The sequence below is a fragment of the Chionomys nivalis genome, chromosome 1 (assembly GCF_950005125.1).
Source record: "Chionomys nivalis chromosome 1, mChiNiv1.1, whole genome shotgun sequence".
NCBI lineage: Eukaryota > Metazoa > Chordata > Mammalia > Rodentia > Cricetidae > Chionomys > Chionomys nivalis.
Window position 1 is genome coordinate 166,078,492 of NC_080086.1, and position 23,339 is coordinate 166,101,830.

At 41.7% G+C, this 23,339-nt stretch overlaps 1 protein-coding gene across 5 annotated transcripts in view; it reads left to right on the forward strand.

Moving 5' to 3' along the window:
- The window catches only part of Dgki (diacylglycerol kinase iota), a 459,452-nt gene that overhangs the window by 145,708 nt on the left and 290,405 nt on the right, over positions 1-23,339 (forward strand). For all 5 annotated transcript variants that reach the window (XM_057763104.1, XM_057763127.1, XM_057763112.1 and 2 more), the window contains exon 2: positions 4,850-4,958. In XM_057763104.1, the coding sequence (XP_057619087.1) occupies positions 4,850-4,958 (109 nt within the window). The remainder of the gene's footprint in view (positions 1-4,849; positions 4,959-23,339) is intronic.

The window sequence follows — 23,339 nt, forward strand, 5'->3', positions numbered from 1 at the left end:
GCTCAGGCCAGCCAGCTAACCAGTGGTGCATGGTGAGACCTAAAAACATTAATACTGTCACAATATGTCCTTTATGAATAGAACAATGAAATGCTATTTAGTGGTCATACCAGGAAGATGAGCTGATTTGTTGTCTCCAAGGTTAGATTGTCTTTTTCTCTTGGTTCTTTAGTTTTTTGATTCTCTCCTTCCTTCCCTGCCTTCCTCTCTTCCACCTTTCCTTCTACCCTTGCTTTCTTTCTCTCTTTTTTTTTCTCTTGAGATGGCTTGGTCCAGGCCATGGAAAACCTTGACTTGGTGATCCTCCTGCTTCTGCCTCTCCAATGCTAGATTTATAAGCATGCGCTCTCAGGCCTAGTGCTCCCTAAATTTATCAAAACTGGAGTCTATTTCATTTGCATCTATCTATCTATCTATCTATCTGTCTATCTATCTATCTATCTATCTATCTATCTATCTATCTATCTATCTATCTATCTCCTATCTATTTATCATCTGTCTGTCTATCATCTATCTATTATCTATTTATCTATCTTTTATCTATCATCTATCTATCTATCTATCTATCTATCTATCTATCTATCTATCTATCTATCTATCTACCTTTTGGTGTTTAGAGAATCTCCCTATGTATGCAGTCCAAGTTGGCCTTGAGCATACTGCCCTCCCAGCTGTTCCTTGGCCTTCTGAATGCTGGGATTGGAACCCTGGCACGTGCCACCATGCCCAGCTGCATTTATTTTCAAAGAGCTGCATTAAAGGACTTTGGGCCCTCTCAGCAAAGAGCATCTCGGAAGTATAAAGCCTGGGACGCTATTCAAATCATCCTAATTGGATTTCTCAAGCCCTGATCTAATCAGCAAGCTGGTTTTGCTTAGCTTCTTGGTCAAGTTCATTCATTAATTCAGAAAGCATTTATTGAATATTTGCAGACTCTACCCCTGGGCTAGATGTAACAGTATTAGTGGATGAATGGAACCCTGTCCTTTAGGAGTTTATAGTCTTCCCGAATGAAGGGAAGAGAATAATAGGAAGCTATTTAAGATGTAAGATGGCTTTTGTACTTGAAATGTGTTAGCAGTCTTTCATGTCAGGTAATTGACATTAACTGTGACTTTATGCTCTGGAAAACACATTATGAAGTATTTTCTTTTCATATTTATTTCACAGTTAATATCACAGTTCTTTTCAGACATGCTCTTGTGAGAATACTCACTCCCCACAAAGTGACGCTGTGAAGTTAATAGAATTGTTGGCATTTCACACTTCACAGTCTGTGCATTCAGGAAGATTCTGAGCTGAAAGAAAGACAAAAAGTTGAACCCCCATTTATTGTTTTATTGGAGCGAATTGTCACATAAAACTACGGCCCTCACCCCTTCCATCAAGTTCCACCAAGTTTTGCTAGAATTTCCTGTCATCTCCCGCCACCATGATGGATGTAAATAGAAAACTAACACTGGCTTTAGTTGAGGTCTCAGATATAATGAGATTCTTCTACTCTTTAAAGGCAAATGTTCATTCATGTATGAACTGTTAAAAAATGATTTTCTGCTATTTAGAAGAGTGGAGCTGAAATCAGAAGTGCCTTTCCATGCTCCAATATTTTCTAATTATGATTTTTCTGTGTTTCTTATATTTACTTTTCTAAGATGCACTTTTGCTCATAGACTAGAGCTACCCTCAATGCCTCTTATTCATTTTCCCTTCTAATTACTGTTTGTAACGTGCAACACACACACACACACACACACTACTTTCTTCTGTTAATGTTACAAATTCAACCTTACATTTGTGTCCATGCTGAGGAATAAATGAGAATTAATCAAAAGACATAGTTGCTTCTGTGCACAGGCTGGAAAAGGGTCTGATACAACTGGAGTCCCAGTGAAGTACCATGTTGAGCTCTCAAGGGCTGTAAATGTTCTGTATTGTGTGGCTGCCTTGCCTCCTGAGTCAGTGGTTTGGGTAGTTTGCTGCTGGGTCAGTGATGTGGGAGTGATTTCCTTCTAATCTGTTGCTTTCATTGGTTAATTAATAAAGAAACTGCCTAGGCCCATTTGATAGGCCAACCCTTAGGTGGGTGGAGTAAACAGAATAGAATGCTGGGAGAAAAAAGCCGAGTCAGGCAGTCGCCATGATTCTCGTACTCCAGAGAGACTCAGGTTAAGATCTTTCTTGGTAAGCCAGCTCGTGGTGCTACACAGAATATTAGAAATGGGTTAGATCAGGAACTCACCAAGGCCAGCTGGCCTGGGTCTGAAAAAAGCATGGGATAAAACCGGACTTGCTGAACATAATGGACAATGAGGACTACTGAGAACTCAAGAACAATGGCGATGGGTTTTTGATCCTACTGCACGTACTGGATTTGTGGGAGCCTAGGCAGTTTGGATGCTCACCTTACTAGACCTGAATGGAGGTGGGTGGTCCTTGGACTTCCCACAGGGCAGGGAACCCGGATTACTCTCAGGGATGATGAGGGACGGGGACTTGATGGGGGAAGGGGAGGGAAATGGGAGATGGTGGCGGGGAGAAGGCAGAAATCTTTAATAAATAAATAAACAATAAAAAGAAAAAAAAAAGAAATGGGTTAGATCAATATGTAAGAGCTAGCCAATAAGAGGCTGGAACTAATGGGCCAGGCAGTGTTTAAAAGAATACAGTTTCCGTGTAATTATTTTGGGTAAAGCTAGCCGGGTGGCGGGACGCAGCCCGCCGCTCCACTACAACAGGTCAGGAGTGGTTCCTAGTTATGAAGGGTGATGAAAGTTTGGCTGTCACAGTCCACAGTTGCCAGGAAGCTGAGCTCATTTGCTCTTTATTTCTCTCTTCCTCGTCCTTTTCCTCCTCCTTCCACCTCTTTTCCTCTCTCTCTTCTTTTTTCTAATCACAGCTCTCTGAAATGTTAAACTCTGGAAGACTTGCTTTTATCTCATTCATCTAAAATTTAAGAGTTCTTCTGCCGTCAGCAAGGACTTTGTGCTTGGGTATTAGTGGTGTGTGTGTGTGTGTATCAAGCCTAAACCCAAGGTTGATTTTCATTTCCTCCCTCCTTCCTTTCTTCCCTCCCTCCTTCCCTCTATCCCTCCTTTCCTCCCTTCCTTCTCTCCCTCCTTCCTTTTCCCCCAAGCCCAAAATAATATTTCAACCAGGCACTTTCACACATAGTTTCTCTTTTATCTAAGTCTTGCTAAGTTGCCCAGGCTATCCTCAAACTTGCTATGTAGCCCAGGCAGGCCTTGAAATTATAATCCTCCTGCCTCAACCTATTGCTGCTGTATTTTTTAAACACTTAGATTTAGACCCAAAGGTGGAAACTGTAGTTCCTGAATTCACAAAAATATGTTTTTCTTAATGGTGAAAACTGGTTTAGCATTGATGGTGGTGGTGGGGCTTCGAATCTAGAGAAAAAACCCTAAGAGACATGCCATAGAAAGTCATTCAACGTGAGAGCAAAGGATTGCTCTAGAAGATTCTCAGTCTTCTCTCTTCACCTCTTTGTTTCTTACGTCATGTTAGACTATCTCAGCACCTTCAAATGTCTACTTACCTTTTATTTTCCAAGTCAGAGTGTTGCTGTGCATCCTAGGATAGCCTTGAACTTTCTGTCTTCAGATTCTCCTGCACTGTGTCCTTAGCTTTGCTGGATTCCAGGCCCATGTCACCACACCTTGCCACTGTTCCTTTCCTAAGAATATGACTTGAGGCTGTGGCATCTACTTTGATTTGAGATACCAAAACTGGTGTTGTTAATTACCTATCTTCCTTCAAGGCTTCTGTCCTTGTGATAAGTTTGGGGAATATATAGGTCAAATGTGTTCCCTGCATCCTGCTGGAGCATTGGAAAAAATTGCCAGCAATCTTGTTGTAATAATTTCCAACTGCCGAAGACCTATTCCTGGAACTTCCTGGTGAGGACTCCAAGAGACCCTAAAAGAAACAGAGAGCCAGACAGATACCTGTTGAGTTCTGACACACACAGAGGCCAGTGGTGGCATATGTCCACCCTTGGGTGTGGAGAACTCCTGGTCTTTCCTACTCTCCCCAATTCCATTACTGGATGGAGTCTGATAGGTCAGTGAACATGCAGAGAGGCCAGCTGCCCTTTATGGTGTAACACACTTTCCCCTTTCTGCTCCTATAAAAATAAAAAGTGTAAGCACCTTTCCCCTCCGAGGCACTGCGTGGGGGGAGGAGGCGTTCACAGTATTTGTTCCCTTGTGGCTTCCCTCTGCTTCTCTTGCTGTGGGTCCTCTCGCCTGTGTTGAGGGGTCCTGAAGAAACATGGGCTCTTCCTTGGCAGATGCAAATCGGCCTTTTCACACACCGAGAGCTTTCAGCTCCATGGACAGTGGTCCTCTGCATGGAGAAGGAGGATGCTCTGAGGGGAAGGGGGGAAGAAGAAACTCCCATTGGTAATCAGCCGGAACAGCGCTGTTCTGGGCAGCGGGCTTACCGGAGAGGACTTTGTTTATATTTCCTCTCTACCAACATTAGTTTCTTTCCAAGTACTACAAGTATCCACCCCACATCCATTTCTGTAAGTGGAGAGGCTCCCCTCTCACCCTACACCCTGAAAAGAAGCTGGGCTTTTAGTGTCTGGCCCTGTAGCCCATACAAAGCAGCTGCCTCGAATGTCCTGATCTTGGGAGAGTTGCCCCTCTCTAATTCCAGCAGAGGTGTGTCTCCGCACAGTCCTACAGAATATCAGACATTAGCGAATCACTCGGATCACTCGGATACAGTTCCTGCCCCACAAGGAGCTATGAGCTCTGCAAAAGATTCTCATGTTGGTGTGTCCTTATATATGAATACATTTATTTATGAATTTATTTTCTTGCTACAGGAAAGCCATCTCCCGGACGGGCCTCCAGCATCTGGCGCCTGCACATCCTCTCGGCCTTCCTGTGGCTAACGGTCCAGCGAAGGAGCCTAGGGCCACCCTGGACTGGAGCGTAGGTGTCTACTGTTTTTTGTTTGGTTTTTCCCCTCAAGCTAATTTTTACTTGCATGCTGTGTCTTTCTCACCTCGCCCTCAGGATTCCATAAGTCAGAACACACCTACTGAGAGTCTTCAGTGGTCAAGTTAATGAGATCATTAGCTGTGGGCTGAAAGCTGTTGTCCCCACCTGAAGATATGTGCAGGGCTGCTCTTCGGTTCTGCCCTGCTGTCTCAACAATGATCAGGCTCATCCCTGTTCTTTCCAGCTTAGGAGGGGGAGCCATGGGAGAAAGGAGGGGAGTGTTTATTTCTTTTAGCCAACTAAAACATATATTCCTGTCTATATATGCACCACATTTTTGACAGATAATATGATATTTTATTGAATTTAAAAATAACACCCTTAGCAAAGGTCACGGGCTATAAAATGTAAGCTCCGATTTTCACGTTGCCCTAAATGGGTTTTTAATTTCGACTAAGATTTAAAGGCATTTCTGTTTTCGTGCCTCTGTATAGATGGGAAAATCTTATTTCCACACTCTTTCAACTTGGCAGAATTGAAATCCTGTAGACGGACTTATTGTCAGGGGATATGGTAGATGCTTCTGCCATAAGCCAGTGGCACAGTCTCACAAACAGAAAAAGCATTGCCCAGCGACAAGTGTGACTTGGCCTCGGCTTCTCGAGGGGGGAAATGGGAAATATTCATTTCATTCTTGCTGCTGTTTGAGCTAAAATTATTAGAACAATAGCTAAATATTATTGGTACAAACATAATATTAGAATTCTTTCTCCTGCCACTAAGTCATCTGAGTGTTTGCTAGACCCGGGAAAAAGGCCATTGCAAACACTTCCTGCCTTAGTTTCTGCTTCTAAATAACATTGTAACATATGCAGTCGCCCAAGACTTTTAATCCTATAAAATGAAAAGGGGCTGACACACTCTTCTTTATAGTACTGGGTATTGAACCCAGGGCCTCCAATAAGCAAGGCAAATACTCCACCATTGAACAATATCCCAAACCCTTATTTCTACTCATTTTTAGAGAAAGGTGTCTCTCCCAGTAGCCTAGGCTGGCTCAGAACACACTCTGTAACCCAAGCAGACCTTGAACTCCTTGAGCCTTTTAATCTAACCTCCCAAAGAGCTGGATTCTAGACATGTGCCACTTGGTCCAGCTCCCCGATTCTTTGTATTAGCCTTTCCAACAATGTAACAAACCTTAGCAAAATCACAGTCTAGGTTTTACTTCTGGTGTAAATCTCTTTCTCCTTTAAGTTTTCTATCACTTACATGAAGAGAACATTCACACCCTCCACTGACCTTCATCTGTTCTCAGTGAGCTTGTTCGGCATTTCCTTTGCATCCAGTACCTCTTTCCGCCTGTCACCAGTAAAGACAAGCACATGGGCATGTCCCATCTTATTATGGGAGGAGGGGTGGGCGTGCACATGGGTGTGAAGGCTAGCGGTCTACCTCGGGTGTCATAGTGCCCAAGATAGTCCTCAAGCACTAGCTACTTTTTTTTTTGAAACTAGGGTTCTCATTGACTTGAAATTCGATGAATAGTCTAGGCTTGTTGGCTGGTTTGGGAGCCCCCATAGTCCGCCTGTCTCTTCCTCCCAAGTTCTGGGTTCTTTTGTTGGACACTCACGGTTGCTTCCGTTTCCTGACTGCTGTAAAGAGTGTTCAGTGAACAAGGCAGATGTGTCTCCTACTTATGCAAATCGAAGGATTTTCATTTCCTTCGGATACAGACCTGGGAGTGAGATGGCTAAGTCAGACTGTGGTTTCATTTTTGACGGTTTTGCGGAGCATCCATTGTGTTCTTGTGGCTGTGTCTGCTACTGTTCCCCCGACCAGTGTGCTGGGTTCCCTTTCTCAACATCCTCTACAGGACGTGTTAACTTCTATTCAATGGGAGCCACTCTTAGCGAAGGTAGGGCTGTTCCATTGTAGTTTTGATTTGTATTTCCATGATTATTAGTGATGTTTACTGTTTAAAAATCTCTCCGCTGGTAGCTTGCATGTCTTCTTTTCAGGCATGTTGATTTAGACCGACCACCCAGGTTTTAACTCTGTTACCTGCTATCTTTGCTGTGTAGAAGTGTTTGAGTTTTACATGACCCTGCTTACCTGTTTTTCCGTTGTTTCTTGTACTTTGGGGGCCTCTTTAGAAAGTCTATCCTGTCAAAGTATCCTGAATCCTGTCTCCTGCATTTTCATGCAGTTTCAAGTGTCCTGTATTTTCTTCTTAATAGCGTCAGGTCTTGTATTTAAGTATTCAGTCTGTTTAAGTTGGCTAGAGATAGCTGTCTATCATCATTCTTGGCTTGTGGGCATCCATCTTTATCTAACATCATTCTCCACTTGTAGAAAGAATCATTGTGTCATTATGAAAAGTATCATATTAGGAAGGCTATCTATCATTTCTCCAGCACATGTCCACATTCCCTTGTTTAAGCCCACCTGCCTATTGATGTACGTTTACAGTGTGTCTGCCACAATGGAATCTCCTATGCACTGGGACATTGTTTCCTGGCCCAGCCAATGCTACCATCCTTGTTTTGCATTCTTGGAAGGTTCCTTGGGATCAAGAGGGTAATGAAGATGTTGTTTACAGAGCTAAAATCCATGGATAGAAAGAAATCAACAGTGGGAACACAACATAGCAATGCCTGGGCCAGGAGAGTTCACAGTGGAAGCGGGGAGTGCCACTGCGATATGGGAAAGGACCCTCTCTAGTCCTGGCTGATCTTGGAAACAGTTATCAACAAACGCTTTTACTAAGTGTCCTGCCTAAGCCAGCATTAGACTAGCAGGCAGTCACTTCTGATTCCCATGGAAAGGTATATACTGTAGCATTCATTCAAGCCGTATTTTTGGCTGGTGGTGGGAGGCTCTGATACACAATAGGGGCCGAGCAAATAGGAGCTCAGGCTGGGTGTGTTGTGGTCTTTTGTTCTTCTTTCTTTCCTCCCTGATGATTCTAGGCACCCTGTAATTGTGTTCTGCTGAAAGTCCAGTAGGAAAGTAAAGAGAAGGACAAGCCCTTCTGGGAGACTCAGATGTGGCTCTGGAACAGATGCGTCCCTTGGCTTTGTTATTGGAAGTCAGAGATGGCCAGTACCCAACTGCACAGAATGTTCAGGAAGGAGGAGAGAGCTAGGTGAATTTCAGTGTCCTCTGACTTTTTCTGTAAGAGTTTAAATGACTCAGACTGGTTTTAAAATGCTGGCCTTTTTCTGCCAGGTACACTGTGTATTAACTGACCCTTCTGCTCAAGAGTCCAGATGAGGAATTGGGGAATTTTCTTGTTCTGTGTAAAGCACAGGAAGGGTCTTCAGGCTTGAGCATCCATCTGCAACAACCCTGTCTTTTGGTTTTCTCCCTCCCTCCCTCTTTTCTTCCCTTTCTCCTTCCTCCCTCCCTAGGCCCTGATATCTCTTATTTAGGCCATTTCACACATCCCAATTACTGTGTACATTTCTTTGTTTGTAGTGAGCCATCTTGCAAACAGAACCAAGGTAGAGCTTTTTGTTTGGCTTATCTGAGGTCTTCTTAGATCTCTAGCTTCGCAAAGAGCTAGGCTGTGTGTTTGTTTTCTCTTCAAAGTGGAGAGTACAGGACAGCCTAAGGGCTGCCTGGTTACTGATTCTGGGACATGAATTGATTGTAACTCCTCTGCTAGGTCAATAAGAAGTGACCTTACTCTTGGAAACTGATGAGCACTCAGATAATCTCTAGTTCCTGAAAGGCTTGCTAAACACGACTCCAAAGCCAACTAGTAAAAGAAACCAACAGGACCTGTTTTAATGCCAAGCGACCCCCCTTTTCAGGTTCTTCCTACTGTGCAGCACAGTGAGGTAGATTATCCCGCACACAGAGAGGCCTGGTCTTCCCCTCCTACTGGTGGCCTCTCTTCACCCTGCCAGAAACAACCAGGAGAGGCTGTTCCTTCGGATACCATTAAGACACATGTCAGCCAAGCCAGTTTGGGAGGAAATAAGCTAAATTACTAGAATGGGGAGGAAATGATGTTCAAAATAGAAACCAAAAATATTCGTCTCCTGGGCTGGAGTCCAAGCTCTCCATTTGGAGTGAGTTAGCCCATTTAGAAGTGTGTTGGTGCCACAGATAATATGTGTCTTCTTAAATGTCGCATGCCTCCTCTGCAAAGGTGACTCAATTTACAATTAGAGCTCGCCTCTGTTTGTAAGATTGTAGCCAGTAATACTGGAGGTAGGTCTCCTTCTATCCCCGCTGTTTTGTAATTTTGCTTTGCCCATTAAGCCGCCTGGAGCAAGCCGCGGGGGTGGGGGAGTGGGGGGGATGGGAAATAGAGCTCATGTCAATCATAAGCCCACCATCATTCGCTCTGAGTCTCTTTCATTTCTTCACCAGACCACATCCTGCCACCCAGCGTTCCCTGGAAAACAGAACTTTAGCTCGAACAAAACCGCGCCCCCCCACCCACACACCAGCATTCCTTTTCTCTAGCTGATGACATTCAGCAAAGATGGGCTTGCTCCCCAGCAGGTCAGAACAACACAGTTGGTACATTGCCTCACAGTTCAGTTCAGGGACAAGATCAGGGAACCAGAGTCTTCACACAGAGTTGCTTTAAACTAGGTTAGGAAATTAGGTTACTTTATCTCTTTAGAAACCTTGAATGAAAAGCCAGGAAGCAGCTGGGGGCGTGTGTGTGCATGAATGCCAGTGTGTCTGCCAATATGAGTGTGTGTGTGTCCTTACACATGTGTTTTCTGCATGTACATATGTGAGTGTTTTCTGCATGTCTTCTCATGCCAGCCCTGTTCTGAGTGTGAGCCTAGGAAGCTGTGCTAGGTGTCAGGTTTGGTGACATCATCACAGCCCCTCCTGCCTCGCATACTCTTCTCTTTCATCCTTACTTCAAAAAACTGAGGCAATGAGAAAATAAGAAAAACACCTCACATAAATCAGTGCGATGATGCCTCTGGTCTTAAATAGCCATGTCATCGTGGGACCGATCTACTGTGATCGGTTCTCTTTATTTTCTGAGTTCAGGGTAACTTAAGAGATAGCACTATATTAATTACCGTTTATCATTCCTGCAGCAATATTCCTAGCAAAAACAAACTAAGGAAGAGTTTATTCTGATATGTGGTTTAAGAAGCCATCCAGTCAGTCCGTCATGACTGGTTGCCAGACAAGGAGGCAGCTGGTCACACTGTGTCCACACCAGAAAACAGGGAGAGATGAACTCTGTGCTCAGGGACTCCAGTCCATGGGATGGTGTATGGACATTTTTGGATTGGTCTTCCTATGACAATTAATCAATTTAGAAACTCCCTCACAGACAGGCCCAGGGGTTGTCTTCTAGGTGATCAAAAATTGTGTCAATTTGGCAACCAGGATCAACAGCCAAAATTGCTTGGCTTCTCAGAGGAATCACAGATTCCTTAGCTCCCTGGGTCTGCAGTGTCTTGATCCAAAGGCTCTGACGCTCGGGAAGTGATGGTTTAATGCTCTCTAGTGGAAACAGATGTGAGCCACAGATTATAAATATAAATATAATTTATAAGTATAAAATATAAAAATAAAAATAAATAATGTAGGGAGTCACGTTAAGACAATGTGAGTCAACAGGGGAACCCAACTTTAGAACCTTGGTTTGCCTCACCTGATCGACCCCCAAATGCTGTCATTCAATATTGAAGGGACAGATGGTGACTATATGGGGACTTTAGACTCATTTTTCACGCTCACTCTTTAAACTGTGGCTTCTGTGTTGATGGCACAGCTTAGTCAACGCTGACTTCATTCCCAGTGTTCAGCAGCCGTCTACCACAGCTCCTGTGTGGAACATCCAAGGCACGTGGCGACCTATTACTAACTTGCAGGTTTTCAGGCAATCTGCATTTAATTAAAAAAAACTTTTTATAGATATTAATAAGGAAGATATTATTTATAACTCTAATTATTTAAAAATGTTTCTAATCACATATCTTTGTTTTTCTGGGTTATTTGATTCTGGTGCATATGCACTACCTATTTGGCTTACATTTTTGAGGCAGAATCTCTGTATCTTAGACTGATCTGCAACTTATTAGGTAGCCCAGACCCACCTTGAACTTTTAGCATTTCTCTTGTCTCAGACTCCTGGACGTTGGAATTGTTTATGTGTATCTATATGCCTTGCTCCTGCTGATACACTTATTATACATATTATTTAATCTATAACACTCCCCTATTTTTATATTTTTTTGATTTTTTATTTGTTTATTTATTTATTATAGATTTCTGCCTCCTCCCCGCCACCGCCTCCCATTTCCCTCTCCCTCCCCCAATCAACTCCCCCTCCCTCAGTAGCCCGAAGAGCAGTCAGGGTTCCCTGTCTTGTGGGAAGTCCAAGGATCTCCCACCTCCTTCCAGGTCTAGTAAGGTGAGCATCCAAACAGCCTAGGCTCCCACAAAGCCAGTATGTGCAGTAGGATTAAAACCCAGTGCCATTGTTTTTGACTTCTCAGCAACCCTCATTGTCCGCTATGTTCAGCGAGTCCAGTTTTATCCCATGCTTTTTTTTTTTAGACCCAGTCCAGCTGGCCTTGGTGAGTTCCCGATAGACCATTCCCATTGTCTCAGTGTGTGGGTGCACCCCTCGCGGTCCTGAGTTCCTTGCTCGTGCTCTCTCTCCTTCTGCTCCTCATTTGGGCCTTGGGATTTCAGTCCGGTGCTACAAAGTGGGTCTCTGTCTCTGTCTCCTTTTCTCACCTGATGAAGGTTAATATCCAGGAGGATAACTATATGTTTTTCTTTGGGTTCACCTTCTTATTTAGCTTCTCTAGGATCACGAATTATAGGCTCAATGTCCTTTATTTATGGCTAGAAACCCATTATGAGTGAGTACATCCCATGTTCCTCTTTTTGGGTCTGGCTTACCTCACTCAGTATAGTGTTTTCTATTTCCGTCCATTTGTATGCAAAATTCAAGAAGTCATTGTTTTTTACTGCTGAGTAGTACTCTAATATGTATATATTCCATAGTTTCTGCATCCATTCTTCCATTGAAGGGCATCTAGGTTGTTTCCAGGTTCTGGCTATTACAAACAATGCTGCTATGAACATAGTTGAGCATATAGTTTTGTTGTATGATAGGGCATCTCTTGGGTATATTCCCAAGAGTGGTATTGCTGGGTCCTGGGGTAGGTTGATCCCAAATTTCCTGAGAAACTGCCACACTGCTTTCCATAGTGGTTGTACAAGTTTGCATTCCCACCAGCAATGGATGAGTGTACCCCTTACTCCACATCCTCTCCAGCAAAGGCTATTGTTGGTGTTTTTTATTTTAGCCATTCTGACAGGTGTAAGATGGTATCTCAAAGTTGTTTTGATTTGCATTTCCCTGATCCCTAAGGAGGTTGAGCATGACCTTAAGTGTCTTTTGGCCATTTGAATTTCTTCTGTTGAGAATTCTCTGTTTAGTTCAGTGCCCCATTTTTTAATTGGGTTAATTAGCATTTTCACGTCTAGATTCTTGAGTTCTTTATATATTTTGGAGATCAGACCTTTGTCTGTTGTGGGGTTGGTGAAGATCTTCTCCCAGTCAGTGGGTTGCCTTTTTGTCTTAGTGACAGTGTCCTTTGCTTTACAGAAGCTTCTCAGTTTCAGGAGGTCCCATTTATTCAGTGTTGCCCTTAATGTCTGTGCTGCCTGGGTTATATGTAGGAAGTGGTCTCCTGTGCCCATATGTTGTAGAGTACTTCCCACTTTCTCTTCTATCAGTTTCAGTGTGTTCAGACTGATATTGAGGTCTTTAATCCATTTAGACTTGAGTTTTGTACATGGTGATAGATATGGATCTATTTTCATTCTTCTACAGGTTGACAACCAGTTCTGCCAGCACCATTTGTTGAAGATGCTCTCTTTCTTTCATTGTATACTTTTAGCTCCTTTATCGAAAATCAGGTGTTCATAGGTTTGTGGTTTAAAGTCCGGGTCTTCTATTTGATTCCATTGGTCGACTTCTCTGTTATTATGCCAATACCAAGCTGTTTTCAATACTGTAGCTCTGTAATAGAGTTTGAAGTCAGGGATGGTAATGCCTCCAGACGATCCTTTATTGTATAAGATTATTTTGGCTATCTTGGGTTTTTTGTTTTTCCATATAAAGTTGATTATTGTTTTACCAGGTCTGTGAAGAATTTTGATGGGATTTTGATGGGGATTGCATTGAATCTATAGATTGCTTTTGGTAGAATTGCCATTTTTATTATGTTGATCCTCCCAATCCAAGAGCAAGGGAGATCCTTCCATTTTCTGGTGTCCTCTTCAATTTCTTTCTTCAAAGACTTTAAGTTCTTGTCAAATAGATCTTTCAATTCCTTGGTCAGAGTTACCCTAAGATCTTTTATGCTATTTGTGGCTATCATGAAAGGTGATGCTTCTCTGATTTCCCTCTCTGCTTCCTTATCCTTAGTGTATAGGAAGGCAACTAATTTTTTGGAGTTGATCTTGTAACCTGCCACATTACTAAATGTGTTTATCGGCTGTAGGAGTTCTTTGGTAGAGTTTTTGGGGTCGCTTATGTAGACTATCATGTCATCTGCAAATAACGAAAGTTTAACTTCTTCCTTTCCAATACGAGTCCCTTTGATCCCCTTATGTTGTTTTATTGCTATTGCTAGAACTTCAAGCACTATATTGAAGAGGTATGGAGAGAGTGGATATCCTTGTCGTGTTCCTGATTGTAGTGGAATGGCTTTGAGTTTTTCTCTGCTTAATTTAATGTTAGCTGTCAGCTTGCTGTAAATAGCTTTTATTATATTTAGGTATGACCCTTGTATCCCTAATCTCTCCAAGACCTTTATCATAAAGGGGTGTTGAATTTTGTCAAATGCTTTTTCAGCATCTAATGAAATGATCATATGGTTTTTTTCTTTCAGTTTATTTATATGGTAGGTTACATTGATAGATTTGCGTATGTTGAACCAGCCCTGCATCTCTGGGATGAAGCCTACTTGATCATAATGGATAATTTTTCTGATGTGTTCTTGGATTCTGTTTGCCGGTATTTTATTGAGAATTTTTGCATCGATGTTCATGAGTGAGATTGGCCTGTAATTCTCTTTCTTGGTTAAGTCTTTGTGAGGTTTTGGTATCAGTGTGACTGTAGCTTCATAAAAGGAATTTGGCAATGACTCTTCTATTTCTATATTGTGAAATACATTAAGGAGTATAGGTATTAGCTCTTCTTGGAAGTTCTGGTAGAATTCTGCATTGAAACCATCTGGACCTGGGCTTTTTTTTTGGAATGGAAGTTTTTGATAACAGCTTCTAATTCTTTGTGACTATCTGGTCTATTTAGATTGTTCACCTGGTCTTGGTTTAACTTTGGTAAATGGTACTTATTTAAAAAAATGTCCATTTCTTTTGCATTTTCCAGTTTTGTGGCATACAGGCTTTTATAGTAAGATCTAATGATTCTCTGAATTTACTCTGTGTCTGTGGTTATGTCCCCCTTTTCATTTCTGATCTTATTTATTTGTGTGTTCTCTCTCTACCGTTTAATTAGTTTGGATAAGGGTTGGTCGATCTTGTTGATTTTCTACAAGAACCAACTTTTTTTTCATTGATTCTTTGGATTGTTTTTGTGTTTCTAATTTGTTGATTTCAGCCCCCAGTTTGATTATTTCCTGTCTTCTACTCCTCTTGGGTGCGTCTGCTTCTTTTTTTTCTAGAGCTTTCAGGTGTGCTGTTTAGTTCCCAATGTATGCTTTCTCCGTTTTCTTTAAGTGGGCACTTAGTGCTATGAACTTTCCTCTTAGCATTGCTTTCATCGTGTCCCATAGGTTTTGAGTATGTTGTCTCCTTATTTTCATTAAGTTCAAGGAAGACTTTAATTTCTTTCTTAATTTCTTCCTTGACCCAGATATTGACTGTTCAGTTTCCATGAGTTTGTCAGCTTTCTGGGGCCAGCATTGTTGTTGCCTTCTAACTTTAATCCATGATGATCTGATAAGACACAGGTGGACACTGATATTTTTTTGTATCTGTGGAGGTTTCCCTTGTTAACGAGTGTGTGGTTAATTTTCAAGAAGGTTCCATGAGCTGCAGAGAAGAAGGTATATTCTTTCCTATTTGGGTGGAGTGTTCTATAGATGTCTGTTAAGTCCATTTGCTTCATTACCTCCAACAATTCTCTTAATTATCTATTAGGTTTCTGTCTGATTGACCTGTCCATTGGTGAGAGAGGTGTGTTGAAGTCTCCTACTACTAGTGTGTGTGGTTTGATGTCTGCCTTGAGTTCTAGTAATATTTCTTTTACATAAGTGGGTGCTTTTATATTGGGGGCATAGATATTCAGGATTGAGACTTCATCCTGATGAATTGTTCCTGTTATGAGTATAAAATGTCCATCTCGATCTCTTCTGATTGATTTTAGTTTGAAGTCAGTTTTGTTAGAGATTAGTATGGCCACACCTGCTTGTTTCTTAGGTCCCTTTGCTTGAAAAACTTTTCCCCAACCCTTTACTCTGAGTAGATGCCTGTCTTTGTGGTTGAGATGTGTTTCTTGTAAACAGCAGAATGCTGGATCCTGTTTTCGTATCCAATCTCTTAGCCTGTGCCTTTTTATAGGTGAATTGAGTCCATTAATATTAAGTGATATTAATGACCAGTGGTTGTTTACTCTGGTTATTCTTATTGTTTTTGGTAGTAGAGTTTGTGTGTCTCTCATCTTTGAGTTGTGCTGGTGAAGGGTCGCTAGATGCCTGAGTTATTGTGGGTGGTGTTGGCAATGTTGGATTCCTTGGGTTGTGATTTTCCTTCTATTACTTTCTTTAAGGCTGGATTTGTGGCTACATATTGTTTAAATTTGTTCTTATCCTGGGATGTTTTGTTTTCTCCATTGATAGTGAACCATAGCTTGGCTGGGTATAGTAGTTTCGGTTTGCATCCATGGTCTCTTAGTTTCTGCAGTACCTCTGTCCAGGACCTTCTGGCTTTCATTGTTTCCATAGAGAAGTCAGGTGTAAGTCTGATCAGTTTACCTTTATAAGTTACTTGACCTTTTTCCTTTGCAGCTCTTAATATTCTTTCTTTAATCTGTATGTTTTGTGTTTTGATTATTATATGGCGAGGGGATGTTTTTCTTTGATCCAGTCTATTTGGTGTTCTGTATGCTTCTTGAATATTCAAAGGAATATCTTTCTTCCATAATTTTGTTGAAAATATTTTCTGGGCCTTTGAGCTGTAACTCTTCTCCTTCTTCTATCCCTATTATTCTTAGGTTTGGTCTTTTTATTGTGTCCCATATTTCCTGAATGTTTTGTTATGAGAATTTTTTGGCTTTGCTATTTTTTTTGATCAGTGCATTTATTTTCTCTATGGTGTCCTCAGAATCTGAGATTCTTTCTTCTATCTCTTGTATTCTATTGATTATGCTTGTTCCTGTAGTCTCTGCTCGTTGACCCAGATTTTCCATATCCAGCTGGTCCTCAGTTTTTGTTTTCTTCCTTGCTTCCATTTCAGTTTTCAATTCCTGAACTGTTTCCATTACCTGTTTGATCATTTTTTCTTGGTTTCCCAGGGTATCATTTACGTATTTACTCATTTCTTCAAACTTTTTGCTATAGTTCTCATCCATTTCTATAAGGGTATTTTTTACATGATGTTTAAGGGACTCTATTGCTTTCATAAAGTCAATTTTTTCCATTTCTTCTGTGTTAGGGTGTTCAAGTCCTTCTGTTGTAAGATCATTGGGTTCTGGTGTTTTCATGTTGTTTTTCAGATTGTTGGGTGAATTCTTGCCTTGGTGCCTGCCCATCTCTTTTTACCGATGCTATCTAATGGGTCTTCTTAAACGGGGTCTTCTTAAACAGGATCAGGTTTCCCTGCTGGCCAGGGGCCCCGCTTACAAAATGCTCCCGCTCTGTTTCCTGGCTCCCGCCGTGGGCCAAGATCCCTCTCACCACTCAGAAGGGTCTTCAGGGACAGGACCAAACTCCCCGTTTGCCAGGGACCTCACCAACAATAGGCCTACCACTCTGCAGGTCAGCCACCAAAACAAAGAAACTCCTGCTGCCCTCTGCCCCGAGCACCAAACCCAGCACCCAAACAGGCTGAACTAGGTGATCCTGTGGCCCTGCGGAAGGGAGGGAGAAGGAAGGAAGCCCCTGGGCCCAAGCTGGGATGGGCCAGGGAGAGAGAGGTTGCAGCAGAGGAGGAGCAACCCCAGCAGAGGGGGGCAGCCCCCACAGAGTGACTGGGGAGACAAGGGGGTCAGAGAATGCCCCCGCTTCGTTTCCTGGGTCCCGCTGTGGGCCAAGAACACTTTCACCACTCAGGAGGGTCTTCACGGACAGCATCAGGTTCCCCGTTCGCCAGGGACCTCGCCAACAAAAGGACTACCACTCTGCAGGCCAGCCACCAAAGAACCTACCTGATTTAATTGTAGTGGGACGATCTACTCTCAGTGTGGGCTTCATTCTTTCATGCTTGGACCTTCGCGTCTCCTGCCACGTCTCTATTTTTATATTTTTTATCTGTAATCATTGCTTGGATTTTTGCTGAACTTGGGCAGTTAATAATACTTAACTATTTGTGTCTGTGTAACATTTATATATGTATATATAATCATATATATATACATATTTAGAGGGTCATAAGTATATCTATTGTGTAAATATGCATGCAAGGATCACAGATGAGTGTCGGTGTGAGTGAGTGCATATGTGCACATGTCCTTGTACACGTGTGTGTGTGTCTGTCTGTCTGTCTGTCTATCTATCCAGGGAGATTTGTTTCCATATTCCAAAGACCAGAAAAAAAAATGCTATCTCTTAGAAATCAGGTGGTTACTTTTTTGTTTTCTAGAAATGGATAGTTTTTGAGCTGCATATTATTTGAGATGTCATTTCAAGGGAGCTTTGTATAAAGGAAGCAAGAAAGGTGTTCCCAGGTGGGAAGGATAATCAACAAAACATGGCACCAGAAATAAGATATGATTAAAGAACAGTAATAAGGGAGACACATAAGATAAGGATAGATTGGTTGGCAGGCCTGGTGTAAGGTCTAGAGTGCCAGACTGAATGTGGCCTTCGTTTCGTGAGTAACAGACACTCAGGTAAGCATTCAGAACCACGGAGGGGCACAATCATAGGTGTATTTTAAGGGAACCGAGTGTATGACAGTGTAAATTTAGCCAGAGCATTTATCAGAAGAAACTGGGACTCCATTATAATTGCTGTCTAGTGGGTACTAAGGAAGCTGGGTACAGACTCAGTCATAAAAAAAAAAAAAAAAAAAAAAAAAAAAAACCAGAGACAAAAGAACCAAGAGAAAAGTCTGCATTCCTTGCGGATAAAGTAGGCTGCTGTAAAGAAGAGGCTCAGATGTGTAACATGGTAATATGGAGTTGTTTCTCTCTCACCCAGTCCAGGTGGTTAGATTGAGCCAGACTCCTCACAGTTATTGACGGGCAGACACTGATTACTATGTTGACATCTCAAGGAGGTTTCTAAAATTGTCCGAAAGGCTGGTCATCCCAGTAAGTCACTGTGGCTGAAGAAAGGAGTTGATCCCTCCAGGTAGATATGAGGGACCCTGCCTGGAGCCTCTGCTCCTGGTCTTTTGTTTAGAACTTGCTTTCACGGCCACTCCCAACTGCAAGGGAAGCTGGGAAATTAGATCTAGCTATATGTTCAAGAAGAGGAGAAAAATGATTTTGATGAATGGCAGTCTCTGTCACGATGACCAAGAAAAGAAATTTGAAAAATGTCAGAATATATGGATTACGGCGAAGAGGGACAATCAGAAAGGGAAAGCAACATGATTAAAAAGAAAAGGAAAGAAATACCTACGAACTCCTTATTGTGGGCACACTCTTGACATATTTTTTGTTCGTGCGCTGAACTTTCCCAGTGACCCTGGGATAGAGGAGCATTTATTTTTATAATTTTACTGATAAATGTTCTGGGGTTTAGGGAAACGAGAGGGTCCTGAATCGTGTGACTACTAAGTAGCCTGTCTACTTTATAACAGAGTTCATGTTATTAGATCACACTAAGGAGTCAGAAGAAATGTAGAAAGCAAGCCAAAGCCAGTCATGTGTTAGTTCATCCTAATGCTGACAGCACCCAGGTATCCTCTATGCATAATTCAGGAGTCCTTAGGACCACTCTCATTTCTAACATTAGGTAGGATTTAGGAATCTCTGAGGCTGGACTGAGGATGGAGAATTCACTAGGTAAGCATGCGTAACTCAGTGAAAGCTGTTAATCTCATACTTCTGGCACGTCACCATGCAAACAAGGAGGGAGGAGGGGGCATGTAGTGTAGGTAGAAGAGGGGAGAAGGGGAGGGGGGAAAGGAAGGGGAGCCAAGAAAAATGTATAGCTTAACAAAAATAAAGAAAAATAATAATAAAATAAAAAGTATGTCATCATATTTTTGCATGCCTCCACTATGTTAGACTTCTACATGTTATAATTTATGACTTTAAAGGACATAAAATAATGGTAATTTTTCTTTTCTGCCTCTAGCAGTTAGATGTGACAAAAATACGTATTTATTCATTTATTCAATGATTTTTAGTTTTATTTTTTAAAGTGTATTGAGGTTTAATATTGATCATACAGCAAGTTGTTGTAAATTTAATGCTTTTATGGACCTTAAAATCTAGTATGTAAGGAAATGTCAATCAAATAATTATGCCAATATATGAATAAGTGCCAGTTAAGGTAGATAGTGAAAAAGAAACATGAAACATGACAGAAACTAGTAAAGTAATTTGACTTGGGTTATTGGGCATTGAGGACTTGTTAAGGAAGTAACTCTTGATCTGATGACTAAACTACAAATAGAAATTAGGCGTATAAATTAGTCCAGAGAGGGGTAAGGAATTTGGGTAAAGAAAAAAATGTGTAGTGAGCCATTTTTGATGAGAATACCTGAGCAAACCTAGATGAAGTGAGGAACACACGATAGTGACATCAAGTTTATGCAAGGCTTCAGCACAGGACAGCAAGTTCAGTGGACTTGACCTGAGACCTTCCACTCTGCTTGAGAAACAGCAAGGAGAGCAGGGTGCATGTCAGTCAACTCCTGGATAGAAACATAGCAGGAAAAGAGGCGGGAAGACTAGGGCTTGAGAGACCACGAATAGGAAGAGAACACAGAGACACCCAAGGACTATGCAAGGAAAGACTTAAGGTTCTTCCATCAGCGTGAGTAGCTAACAAGCAAACCAGCCACTTGACCAGGTTTCTATTTTGAAGCTAGATATAAAGGGAAAATAAAGGAGACATAGGTAGGAAAAGTAGCCCATCACCCAGGAATGTGGGTGTAGTCTCTCTCCAGCTGAGAGTAAGAATTCCAGCACAGTTAACGTTTATTCTGAAGGCTGCCCTAGAGACAATGTTCTGGTAATAGAAAGATGCTACAAATTCAAGTGCTAACACTACAGGAAGTCATGCACAAAGGCCTAAGCGAACATGACCTTTGAGTATGGCCTTTCACTTTGCCCACTAGCATATGTTCAGTTTTCTATGAAGTCTCACAAGAATCCTCTCTAGTAACCCTGTCATTGACTCATGATTTACCTTATCAATTGGCAATCCCATCTAAGGCACCTCTGGACTTATCCTGCCATATCATTTATTGCAAAGGGAGAAAGGGGAAGAATAAAGATCCTTAGCAACTATTTGAGATTAAGTTGAGAGCCACCAAAATCACAGTGGCTCGTACTTGTAACCCCAGCACTTGGGAGGTTGAAGTAGGTGGATAAAGTATTGAAAGTTCATCTTGAGTTGTGTAGCAAGCTTAAGGACATGAGCTACATGAGATTCTGGCTCAAAAAAAAAAAAAAAAACCAAATTAAACCAAGCAAATCATATTTATGGCTCTTGCTCAGATACTTAAGATCCAGTGTCTTCCAAGAAGCCTGTTTACATTTGAGTATGTTTTATCCCCCTCCCCCCCCCACCACACCATGTCATTCTGTTAACATCTGTGCTGAAGTCTGTTAAAAGGCTCTTCTTCATAAACTCCAGCTCTGCTTAATTCTGGCAGACCTGAAATTCTTTACTGCAGAAAACTCCCAATTCACCTCAGTAATGGTCTCCACATAGGGCTCCCTAGGCTGAGGCAGGAAGCAGCAGAGCAATAGAAAGTCTCAGGCTTTATCCCACAACTACTGCTAATTTTGCATTGTGAAAAATATATCATGAGGGTGGACACAAAAACAGGACACAGGCACTGTAACTTTACCCTGTAAGCCACAGCCTTGTGGTGATACACAGTTTACTAGAAATGGGTTAAATTAAAATAAAAGTTAGCAAATAAGAAGCTAAAGCTAATGGGCCAAGCAGTGATTTAAATAAAAAACAAAAGTAGGGATACCAGTTGTGGTTGGCTATTGAGATATTCTAAATCAGAGCCAGATGTAACAGTAGAAGCGCTGGGTAGTAGCTGGACCTCAGGTGCATTTTGAAATTAAGATGAAATGAGATTAGTTGTAAATAAGAGAGAGCTATAGAAGGACTTCAGAGTTTTAGCCTAAGTAGGAAGAATGGTAATGCCGTTTACTGAAAGTCCAAGACAAGGAAGAACATATCGTAGAAAATCAGGTTCTTGACATCATAAGGATTTAAGATACTTATTAAGTCTTCTGGGGAGATGCTGTGGGCAATTGCTTATGAGTGAAACTCAAAGAAGATGGGTCATATTAAGTTAACAAGTTGGAAGGTAACAATTTATGCAACAAGTACCAAAGCCAAGGAAACTCAGTACGGCCATCTAAGGACTGAATGTAGGTAGAAGATGTGTAATGTAAAGATCTAAGCACTGAACTGTAGAACCCTTCAGCACTGAAATTTGGGAATAAGGAAAGTCCAACAACACAGACTAGGAAGAGTAAGCTGCAGAGTATAAGGCAGTGCTTCTGGATGAGGCGAGAGACCATCAGTGTTGAAGTTGCTGATGAATGTGAAACTTGGTCATTGGCTATTGGATTCAGCCATGTGACGTCACTAGTGATCTGGAAAAGGGTATTGGTTTGTGAAAGAACACCACCTGGAACTGGGCTCGAGAAACCAGAATGGTGTGTAACAGAAGTGGCAAAATATAAGAATTCTCCATTGAGCTTCCCTTGTGGGAGAAGAATGGAAACAGATGTGTGTCAAGGAGTCAAGTAGTGATGTAGTTTGTTGTTTTCAGCTCTTACTTTTCTGTGTATCTGTGACCACGATACAAGTCAGTTCTGAATTTTATGTTTTATTTACGTGATTCCATGTCATGAAGTTTTCTATATGATCAATCTCTACATTTGTGCTTCTTGATTTTACAACATTCTGTTGTGCTGTACTTCTTGTGATCATTTTTCCCCCTTTGAGACTTTCAGATTAATCTTGTCAGGTGTATACTTGCCCTTTTCTCCTCTTAGAATTATATCTTTAGGAACTACTTCCCAAAGCAAGCATAGCAGTTTAAGTAGTGTATGTTTTACTCTGTCCTCTCTTTAGATATCTGCTCATGTTGCTCTCTTTCCCTAGTACCTGTGGGATTTTCACAGTGAACGTGTCTTTTCTTAAAACTGATGGAGATACTTCATGCCGTGTCTCTCTTCTCTTCTTCTTTAGTAGTTGTACAAGACAGAGAAGAATGCAATGTAGTATTTTGGATCACAGACATGTTGTAGAATGTATTATCTAAAAAGCTTGGAGAGGAGGGTGAGGTCTATTATTGGGTCATAGATTCCAAAGCACATTGGGGCCACCTTGGGACCTTTGAGCAATTGCTACCCGCAAATTTCGTTGAGATTCGCTGACACAGACTCTGGAATCATACCCACATATTTTAAAATTTTTATCAGGCCACTAAGTAGGTACCTCAAACTAAGAACCAGAGCATTAGATGGTGGAAGGATACACTAAAGCCTCCTTCTTTTCCCTTCCAAAGGTTCATCTCTTTTAAATCAAGTTCCCATAAAAACTGGGGCTAAGTAAAAGTAGCGGTCTTTCTGTGAATGACACTAAGGCAAGACTGACCAGGGAGTCTCTGAAAGCTTGCAGATGGTATACCTATTGAGCAAAGGAGTCTAAGGCTAAGGGGAACTATTGGCCTGTAAGTCTGGTATATGGTGCTTACAATAGTCTGACTCCCAGGTTCTTACCTGTCCCCGCCTGCCTTATCTGCCCTTCCAGGACCTCACTGTGGCACACCTAGCTTGTTACTGTCAAAAGTTCTTGACATTTGCGTCACTGCAACTGTTTTATATTGGGCTCCTTAAAATGGTTGTGTTTCCTGTTATTATGTCGTGTGTAGTTGACAACTTTTCTAGTCAGTTTGCCTCTGTGAGATATCACGGCATCTCTGTGACTGCTGCCAGCGCTGAAGAACAAATATTTCATG